The sequence below is a fragment of the Cydia amplana genome, chromosome 4 (genome assembly GCF_948474715.1).
Source record: "Cydia amplana chromosome 4, ilCydAmpl1.1, whole genome shotgun sequence".
Lineage (NCBI taxonomy): Eukaryota > Metazoa > Arthropoda > Insecta > Lepidoptera > Tortricidae > Cydia > Cydia amplana.
Genome location: NC_086072.1, coordinates 19,407,258 through 19,417,485, shown reverse-complemented (window position 1 = coordinate 19,417,485; position 10,228 = coordinate 19,407,258). Strand labels below are relative to the sequence as shown.

Here is a 10,228-nt window from a genome sequence, read left to right as displayed (position 1 = left end):
CGTCCGTCCGTCTGTCACCGCTGTATCTCACGAACCGTGATAGCTAGACAGTAGAAATTTCTGTTGCCGCTATAACAACAAATACTAAAAACGGAATAAAATAAAGATATAAGTGGGGCTACAACAAACGTGATTTTTGACCGAAGTTAAGCAACGTCGGGCGGAGTCAGTACTTGGATGGGTGACCGTTTATTTGCTTGTTTTGCTCTATTTTTTGTTGTTGGTGTGGAACCCTCCGTGCGCGAGTTCGACTCGCACTTGGCCGGTTTTTCTATTTACAAAGTACGCTTACAATGCAACAAAAAAATAGGGAATGTATAATTGTTATAGTGTGTCAAAGGTCTGTTTGATTTCAAACATAGACAGAGAGAATCATACTATTTTTGTCTTACACTAGTACTAGCATCCAAAAGAAAAGGATGAGTATATTTTTTTTGTTCCTATTTACTGACAAGATTTGGTTGACCCAGTATAATTTTTAATTATTGTAATTGCTTCAAGTTACATTTGTTTCAATTGGAACCCTTTGCCTGCTATGGAACCCCCATGTCCATGTCTTTAGGCTTTGCTTCTGTTTGTGCCGTCAAATCAATGACAAGTTGACATGTACCTACTTGTCCTACTTCACACTTCTTCATCTTCAAATTTTTTAGGCAGTTTTGTTCATGTTTTGTTCGTGGGGTGCAGGGTTTTTGATCAACATCACGTGTAAAATTTGAGATCGAACTGGCTTGGCGCCAAATAAATAAATACATGTGCTCAAAACAATCGGGTTACTGAGAAGAACACCAGGTAAACGATATTAACTTACCAAAGTACTTACGATACGACTTCAGCTAACGGTTGGCGAGTGTCTCACATTGCAAGAAAAAGTACACAGAACAGAAGATTTGTTTTCATTATAAAGACATAATAACTTACATTAATGAAATTGCTCAACATTTGAAAACCCTGATGATTAGAACGAGTAATAATTTGAATATTTGTTAAGAAAATTGTTGTTTTTAAATCAAAATTATTTCTGACAGGTATGTCGAGCACCTGTGAGCTGTCTCGCAGTGAAAATATCTCCGTGGACACAGATGTGCCCTCAAATGTTGGTGACACCTCAAACACTAGTGACACCAGCACCAGTGACACAAGTTCGGGTACCACACTGACTGCAGCTCAGCGGGCTCGTATAGAGCGACAGCGGCAGAAGGCACGAGCTCTGCACGACGCGCGACTTATTAAACTTCATCCCGCGTTAGTAATCACATAAGCTGTGATCTTATTCTGCGTATTAAAATGCCTGGGCGATTAAGTATTTTATTAACCAACTAGTGACTCGCCCCGGCTTCCCACGAGTTAACAAATTATACATAAAACTTCCTCTTGAATCACTCTATCTATTTAAAAATAACGCATCAAAATCAGTATAAGGTATTTTGTGACTACCAGACTGGCCTGCGGGTAGTGACTCTGCCTGTGAAGACGCAGGCCTGGGTTCGAATTCCGGTAAGGGCATTTATTTGCGTGATGAGCACAGATATTCTGATCATGAGTCTTGGCTGTATTCTATGTATTTGTATATTATACAAGGTGTCCCAAGAAGTAGTGATATACTGAAGCTGGGAGGTAGAGGACCTAGAGGGCTATCTGAATCACCCCCATGTATGTTCCGCGATTTTTCGTATTTTCGGAGTTATGATTTTTTTTTATTTTTCACCTGTCGCCAGGAGTACGATGAGATTTTTATTTATGGTGACGTGAATATAGCGGTAGATGCTTGATTTTTTTTGTGTGCTAAGCTGATAGATAGGCCAATTCAGTATGGTAACATTTACTATCGTTAGATCTTTGAATGGAATTAAAAAAAAATTAATGCCAAGAAAGATAAAATTACCCAGTATGTTTTATTTTTTTAAGCGCCCTTGAAGTTGTGAACACAAGCTTTCTTGAGCTTACTGTGGGACTTAAAGTCAATCTGTGTAAGAATGTCCTATAATATTTATTTATTTATAGGCTGGACAAATTGGAACAATCAAACTGGCAACAAAAGTTGTCAGTGTTGTAACAGTAAATTATGTTTATTCCTCGCAGTGTAAAAGAAGCGGTATCCTCTTCAGTAGCTGGCACCCGCGCGCGCGACACAGGCGGCGGCTTCCTTCTAGAAGAGGATGAGCCCGAGCCCAAGATCAAGAAGGTCCAAGCACCAGCTCCAGTGGTCCATGAGAGCGAGCAGCCACACTGTTTGGAGTGTGAGAAACCGTTCCCTATGTCCTACCTGTTTGACACGTTCGACTACAGTGTGTGCGATGAGTGCAAGTAAGTTTTGAATCCCACTTTTGGTGATTCAGGTCTTATAAGCCAGTAAGGTTATATAGGTATTCTGATTTCCCATTAATCCTTAATTTGACACAACCTGGTACCTGGTTGTACCAACCTGGTAATGAGTTCAAGGTTTCTGAAAAGGATTTTCCAATTCTAATTAGGAAAAAATATAAAAAAGGTCAAGTGTCCAAAGTCCAAAATTGTCCAATACAAATAAGCATAAATATTTCTAATTGGCATAATTCTATCTATTATCTATTAAGCCCTTTTATTCTGATAATATACAATAATTAAGGTAGTTTAATTTTAAACAAGGGTCAGGTGGGGTAAATAAATAAGACATGGGTAAAGACTATTCCATTTAAAAAGAAGTCTACACACAAGGCTTCTTTTTAAATGGAATAGGAATTAAATAGAATAAGTTGTTGATTGTTAAGAACTTTATCTTACTTTACCCCTTTGTCTTAAACCCCACCTGTCATTACGTTTTATTTTATTTCCTAATGTTTGACCCAAAATCGCTATGAGACTGTATAAGTGTATTAGCTTATGTTAGATAGCGAAATTGCTCTTTAACTTTCATTAATCTTAACTTTAACAGGAATGATGAGACCCACTCGCTCATAACCCGCACAGAAGCCAAGACGGAGTTCCTGCTAAAAGACTGCGACCTCGACAAGCGACCACCGCCGCTGCGCTGTATAAGACGTCGCAACCCACACAAGGCTCACTACAGCGACATGCGGCTCTATCTGCGGGCTCAGGTACAGGACCTTAACTTACCACATTTCTAGTATCAAGGGCCGACTTGACAAATTTCTGGAAAAAGGGGTAAAGGTCGGTTGAAAAGGAGGCATCAGCTGGGCTTGGCTGGACGGAGCTGGAGAAGACCGCAGGACCCTGAACAATGGAAATCTGATGAAGGACTACATGATACCATCATCATCTACTCAGTTGGCGGAATAATATTGTTCTAGTGTTAGTGTTGGGGTGCCAACTGCCAATATAGTCTATTAAGCTGCTGTTAAGCCATTGCCGTCAGTAGGAAAAAACTAATTTAAAAAATGTAGGCGCGATACGTTATCTTCCATAGAAAATTCGAATTTCGCGCCTTTTTCTACTGACAAAGTTGTTTGACAGGCTATAGATCTCCATTGCCACTGAATGGCCTAATTTTCAGACAGTCGACGAATTTTATTTTTCCTCCCTTCCCTCAAAGATTTGCACAACTACCGTCCTCTGCAGCCTTTTTGGGGCGTTTTCTTGCCTTGACTACTTTAACAAATCCAATTTTTTTAAATCTTTCATCTTTCTAGGTGGAGGCACGCGCGCTAGAAGTCTGGGGCAGCGAGGAAGCCCTAGAGGCCGAGCACGAGGCGCGCGAAAAACGCCGCGAAAAGGCTCAAGAGACCAGCACGAAGAGGAAACTGCGCGAACTGCGCATGGCGGCGCGTTCCTCGCTCTTCGAGGGGAGGAAGGCCATACATGGACATGAGCATGAGTGGGGGGAGGAAACGTATGACGAGGACAGCGATAGTTACAGTAGGGTGTGTAAGACGTGCGGACATACTGAGACTTATGAGAAGATGTAGGTTTTAACCCATTCATGGCCACGAACCGCCGAGCGTACACAATACGCCAGGCCACCATACAAATCGTTTTTAGCTAAAACGCATGACTCAGCTTATGGGTCTCGAGCCTGGCGCGAACGGTAAATAAATCGCCGCTTATGAAGCCGGCCAGTTGGACAGCATTATGCAACATTTTTACTAACCACCGATTTTCTGTGCCTATCAAAAAAGAAACTAATTATTGCAGTTTGTAGGAGTGAATATTTTTACTTTCTACAAGCGTTTAACGTCTGACCAAGCTAAGTTGGTAGCAAATTTTATAGCCCAGCCTGTGCAAGTGTTAATTTAAACGTCATAATTTCATAATAAGTATGACATTTAAATTACACTTAGGTACTCAGCCTGTGCTATCAAAATCGCTGCCAACTTAGCTTAGTCTGATTCTATTTAACTTGCCGTGTTTTTTGTTGTTGTTTTTGGGGCAAATCTTGGAAGTTAAATTAGAACCATTTCCCGATTTAGATGAAATTCAACAAAGGTGAGTTCAGGGTTCCAGAATTCGTAGCCAGGTCATTCGGATGAAGCAGGTTCGGGGTCCAGTTCATAGCACAGTCGGTCAGGTTAGGCGGGTTCAAATTCCGGTAATCCATAGCCATGGTCACAAAATACGAAATCACTAAACAGCACAGGAGGAGTATAATGTCGCCAACGAATAAATCGTGACTAAATAATATTTTCCATGTTACTCCAAAATACATCTCTAATAGGGGGGATGGGATGAATCACATCTTGAACTCTTGTGACAAATACCACATGAAAGATAATACCGCCGCCGCCGTTCGGATGCATTTCTTGTTTATTGTCCAAGTGTGTCCGATAAGCTTACACCTGGTCGGTTATTATCTTTGTTTTGGTAAACGCCAGTATATTAGTAACAATAGAGAACTTAAAATGTATTATAGTACTTACTTTCTAATCTGCCGTAGAAACCACGATGTTTGAAAAAACTTGTAAATATTTGTCACAAACTATTTGTTATACAATACATATTAGTTAGTGGTGACTGTTTCAACCGCCTTGTTCTATATTGAAACGAAAAAAATTTAACTTTAACATCATTGTTAGTAGGTAATTGCCTAAGATACAATACAACGATCACCAAATATTATGACATAAAAGTACAGTGGGAAAAAATCCTCGTTGCCTTACCCCTCATACAAAACAAAATATTATTATACTACGGCTTGGTTCCTACAAATTGTTGCTTACCATCATCCAAACAGTAATCAGTTGTAAAATGGTACAATATCAAACAGCTTCAACATGAAATAAGCTTTAAAACCAGCCAATAAAGTTTATTTTAGCCTGCTACGGAAACATTAACAGTTTTTACAAGTAGCGCCAGGCCACGGTGACCCATACCTTGAGCCCTGTCAATAACTTCTGAAATATATATATTTTTTGTATTTTTTCAATATAGATTTTTCTGTTTGCTTGCATCGCATTATGTATATAGAATTTCAGTATATTTACTATATTGCACTGATAGTAAACCAAACTTGAATATTCGAGACCCTGTTTTCATTAAAAAAAACGTGTTTATAATTTTTATCCTAATATGCCTTATAGAAATGATTGTTAGCTTATATGTTACTTACGTTATTACATCAAATTACGTTTCGTTTAAGTTTAAATCAGAATTTATTCAGGACTCACATGTGAGTCGCTGGCCCTGCGGAACTGTTTGAGCATGACCCATACGCTGAGTCGCTGGCCCTGAATGGGTTAATATAGCTGGTCAACCAAATCTTGTCAGTAAAAAAAGGCGCGAAATTCAAATTTCCTACGGGACGACATCCCTTCGCGCCTACATATTTCAAATTTGCCGCCTTTTTCTACTGTCAAGATCTGGTTGACCAAGTATAGTTGCAGTATCTTATTTAAAGTTTTTTAGGCGATACATTAAACGCAGATCTGATCATTATGTACGTACCAGGGGTCGGAAACCGGTTTTTGCTCCATACAAAAATACCTGTATTATTACGTTCTTTGGTTTATTATTTCATTTTTAATGGGACAATCTAATAATAAAAAGTTGTAACCTTAATATTATCATGCCGCGATCAGAAAGGGATTAGAAATAACAGATTTCCATACACTTACGTCAAAATCAATATGGATTGACAGCTATCTCAATCCCTTTCTAATCGCGATTCAGTAATAAATGATTCAGTCCTACGTAAAGAGAAAAAAATAATTCAAATTATTTGGCTATTACGGGGTTTAAAAAAAATACTGGCATCGAGCCCTGGTACGTACATCGCTCTGTCTCGCTCACACACCGGATCTGTGCGAATCCTCTCCTGCGTGACCATGCTACATAAAAATTGTAAAATTTGGTATTAGAATCCCATTTATAAACAAGTTTTATCAGCATCGAAGCCTCAGTGGATTCATCATCATCATATCAGCCCTTTATCGCCCACTGCTGAGCATAGGCCTCTTCTAGTACGCCACTTTGTCCCGGTCCTGATCAAAATAAGTATTATATGGAATTTCATCTGTTTAAAACTCTATAAAGCTTAATTCTGCAAGATATTCGTGACTGTACGTTACTTAAAAATAAAAAGCAGCTTAATTTGTGTTAAATTAATAAGTCGAATTTAACACATTCATTGCCACCCAGCCAAACAAGACATCCGCGCCAAGCCACAAAAATTTCTTCATATAAACTGTAGTACCACGATCCCGACTATCGGGTCGTCCGGCCCGGGAACGAAATCATAAAATACCCGATAGTCGGGTTTCCGGCACGGAATGTGTTAAAGATCAAGACATTTCCAGTAATGTGTTTTTATCAATTTTAAATGAAAAATGTGTACCTACGATTACTACCATTGTTGTAATATTAATTATAATTTAAGAATTTAATTTAATGAAAAATGCCTAATTTTACCACAGTTACCTGAATACATTTAAATCTGCATCTGTCTACTTACCTTCAATATTTCTACCTCGTATTTATAAGCATATGGTATAATTATCGAACCTTGTATTACTTTTTACATCAATAATTTTAAAGTTGTCCAATTGCCAAGCGAAATATAACCTTAAGTAGAAGCATAACAGTCGCTATTAGATTTTCTCGCTGGCGGGATATAGTAACAGCTTGACGTAGAAATAACTTTCCATGTTTCTATGTACTAATTGAGTTGAGTGCTTGAGTGCGACGAATTTGTTGATAAGAAGTGAGAGTACGAAAAACTAACACTTTCAAGTTTATTCAAATTTAATCTCGATTAAGTCTCGTTTTAGTTTATAAATAAGTTAAGATGTAAAGTTGCATGTAAATTTGAAATAAAAATCTCATTAAAAAAGATTGTATAATTTATTCTAGCCGGGAGCTGGGGGCTTGGCTCGAGTCATGTACATTGTACGAGAACGAAGAATGAAGTTTGTCTAGACGGTAACATATTTTTTTACAAATCTTAAGTATTAAATAAGTGCGTAAAACTAAATGCTGAGAAATGCAGTGTTAGATGGCCTTCAGGTCTTCGGGGAGCTCATTCTTGGGGTGCTTATTCTCGAAGTGCTGCTTGTAGGTTTTGGGGTCTGGCATCTGCGCCTGGGAACAAAATATGACAAATTGACAATCACAATTCTCTTGTCTATAGAAGCAACAGAAATACATCATCATCTATGAACATTTCAAATATCTAGCTATCACCGTTTATGAGTTACAACCTGGTGACAGACAGACAGACGGACAGCGGAATCTTAGTAATAGGGTCCCGTTATTTCCCTTTGGGTACGGAACCCTAAAAATGAATTCAATTCACCTATAAACAGAATTCATTTTAGTATAAGGTGTCAATAACTGGCCACCCTTCAATAACCAGCCAGTGGCCAGAATTGACAATTTACCCTATGTGACGGTACAGGCCTGCGGAGAGGAGCACAGAGGACATTAAATTTATCAATGTATTTTTTTTTTTCCTATTTCAATTACAATAAGATATATATTATTTTAATGCTCCTAAGTTCTGGATTCTTAGAAACATTAATGTCATTGATAGTCTATGTAAATATCATTGACGTCCAATAAAAAAACAGCTGGCAGAATAATAAATACTCACAAATGGCCATTACAAACAGCCTGAACAAATATTCTGAGCTTGCTTGTTTATATTCCATTATATCATTATGGCACTATATTCCATTGTAAATGAAATTAATAATACTTGTGTCAACTTTTTAGTCCACCAACATTTGGGTGGATGTATTTTGGCCACTCATAAATAATAAATAATTTTTATTTGCACATGATCATGTCTCCTGGGAGTCCTGGGTTACTTTTTAATACTGGTGGGGCATACATAAGACTGTTCTCACTAGGTTACCTAATTTTCAGACATTTCAGCCATTTCTTTATAGCTCATGGAGAAATGGAAATTTTTTCAATTTCATTATTATTCAATTTAGGCATTTACATAATACACCTATACTCGGTCAACCAGATCATGACAGTAGAAAAAGGCGGCAAATTTGAAAAATGTAGGCGCGAAGGGATATCGTCCCATAGAAAATTTGAATTTCGCGACTTTTTTTACTGACAAGATTTGGTTGACCAGCTATATGAAAGATAAGTTTTCTCTGCATTGGCTAAGAATATTATTTAAAGGCCTCTTTAAACAATGGTTATCTTGGATATTTTTTTTAGTTTTAACTAAACCATGTTACCAACTAAGTATGTTAGTAGACAGGTTAACAAATAAAGCTGGTCAACCAAATCTTGTCAGTAAAAAAAGGCGCGAAATTTAAATTTTCTATGGGACGATATCCCTTCGCGCCTACATTTTTCAAATTTGCCGCCTTTTTCTACTGTCAAGATCTGGTTGACCAAGTATAGTTTATCCAATTAACTATTTTTTTTAAATCCACAATATAAAGTTTATCACATTTGAGATAATAGATAATTACCCTAATTACCAGAGGTTGAGGAATTCCTAAGTAGTCTTATTACAAGATAACAGTAGGCATTAAAAGATAAACAAGATAATGACTTCAGAGAATATTATTGTTTGTAAATACATTTTATAGGCTATGGCACATTTTTAAGTAGATTTATCTGCATCCACATATTGCTAAAGATAAAACTAAAGAATAACTTCTAGACTATAAGTTAGTAGTTTCTATTGTCTGGAAGAGGACACTGACTGCTGTAACACAGGTCTTTACCTAGCTCAAAAGTCAGGGACTTCAACATCTACCTTTTTTTTTGTTAGTATTTTTTTTAAATTAGTTATTCACAAATAAAAGAAGTTCTAGTATTTGTCAATAGAAGCTGGGATAATAGAAGTCAAACATTGCTGTTAATAGAAATGGTGATAAGATTGACAGACTAATCAGTTATTTTAAAGTAAGAAATACCTCTAGCTCATCAATAATCAATTTAACAAAACAAATGCAATTTTAATTTGTCTGGAAAAGATTCAAATTACAACTGAATACCTTTTTAAACAGCAGCATGAACTGCTGGTGAGGGTCCATCAGTACCTCGCCAACCTTTCATATATACTGGGTCAACCAAATCTTGTCAGTAAATAGGAATAAAAAAAAAAGTATACTCATCCTTTTCTTTTGGGTGCTAGTACTAGTGTTAGACAAAGATAGTATAATTCTCCCTGTCTATGTTTGAAATCAAACAGACCTTTGACACACTATAGTTTCTAGAAGTTTTTTTTTTCCTTTTTTTTTAGAAAAGTAGTGAAAGTTACCTTGCATAGCACACAGACGTGTACGAGGGCCTTTTGCGCGGCCTTCTTCTGGTCGGTGGCGCTGTGCCCCTGCTGCTTCTTCATCTTCGACTGCTTCTCCGCCGCCTTCGCCTGCGACTGGATCTTCTGCTGTCCGCGAGCCATCTGCAACCAAACAAAACGCGATCACTCGGCATAGCTTTGGTCAGACCATTGTCACTTCGACTCTGTTAAGAAAGACATTACGAACAAATGAAAGTAACGTATAACACGATCACGGACAAATTCCGATTGTTATGCATCTAATGCCACGTAACTGCATCTATTTCACAAGATATGGTTAAAACGTGGTTTACCTTTGAGGGAAAGCTGTGTCCGGTGGTAATGAACTCGGAACTGTAAACTAGGCGCTTTGCACCTGCTTACAACCCTTGTTTATTTTAGAGCGTAGTCTCGCCAGACGCTTAGCTCGTGAATGTGATAGAATCGGGGCAGAAAAATAATACTGGAGAAACGAATCTCGGAGATTACCTACAAAATCACATCACAAAATTTAGACAATGGTAGATGACAGCATCGCCAGGCGAC

General features: G+C 37.8%; 2 protein-coding genes across 2 annotated transcripts; one reads left to right on the top strand and one right to left on the bottom strand.

The window, feature by feature from the left end:
- The first annotated feature begins 787 nt into the window (after window positions 1–787).
- LOC134647676 (DNA repair protein complementing XP-A cells homolog) lies at window positions 788–4,146 on the top strand. The gene is made up of 5 exons (XM_063502031.1): window positions 788–792; window positions 1,029–1,245; window positions 2,083–2,307; window positions 2,915–3,077; window positions 3,630–4,146. The coding sequence occupies exons 2-5, from the start codon at window positions 1,031–1,033 to the stop codon at window positions 3,903–3,905; spliced, it is 879 nt and encodes a 292-aa protein (XP_063358101.1). The 5' UTR covers window positions 788–792; window positions 1,029–1,030; the 3' UTR covers window positions 3,906–4,146.
- Window positions 4,147–7,253: 3,107 nt separating this feature from the next.
- On the bottom strand, window positions 7,254–10,205 carry LOC134647366 (zinc finger protein 706-like). The gene is made up of 3 exons (XM_063501700.1): window positions 9,997–10,205; window positions 9,662–9,805; window positions 7,254–7,509 (listed from the first exon to the last, which is right to left on the bottom strand). The coding sequence occupies exons 2-3, from the start codon at window positions 9,803–9,805 to the stop codon at window positions 7,420–7,422; spliced, it is 234 nt and encodes a 77-aa protein (XP_063357770.1). The 5' UTR covers window positions 9,997–10,205; the 3' UTR covers window positions 7,254–7,419.
- Between the last annotated feature and the right edge of the window lie 23 nt (window positions 10,206–10,228).

Coding starts and splice junctions, on each gene's coding strand:
- LOC134647366 (XM_063501700.1), bottom strand. CDS start 9,805: ATGGCTCGCGGACAGCAGAAGATCCAGTCGCAGGCGAAGGCGGCGGAG. Junction 7,510..9,661: donor ACGTCTGTGTGCTATGCAAG/GTAACTTTCACT, acceptor TTTTGTTCCCAG/GCGCAGATGCCAGACCCCAA.
- LOC134647676 (XM_063502031.1), top strand. CDS start 1,031: ATGTCGAGCACCTGTGAGCTGTCTCGCAGTGAAAATATCTCCGTGGAC. Junction 2,308..2,914: donor AGTGTGTGCGATGAGTGCAA/GTAAGTTTTGAA, acceptor TAACTTTAACAG/GAATGATGAGACCCACTCGC. Junction 3,078..3,629: donor GGCTCTATCTGCGGGCTCAG/GTACAGGACCTT, acceptor TCATCTTTCTAG/GTGGAGGCACGCGCGCTAGA.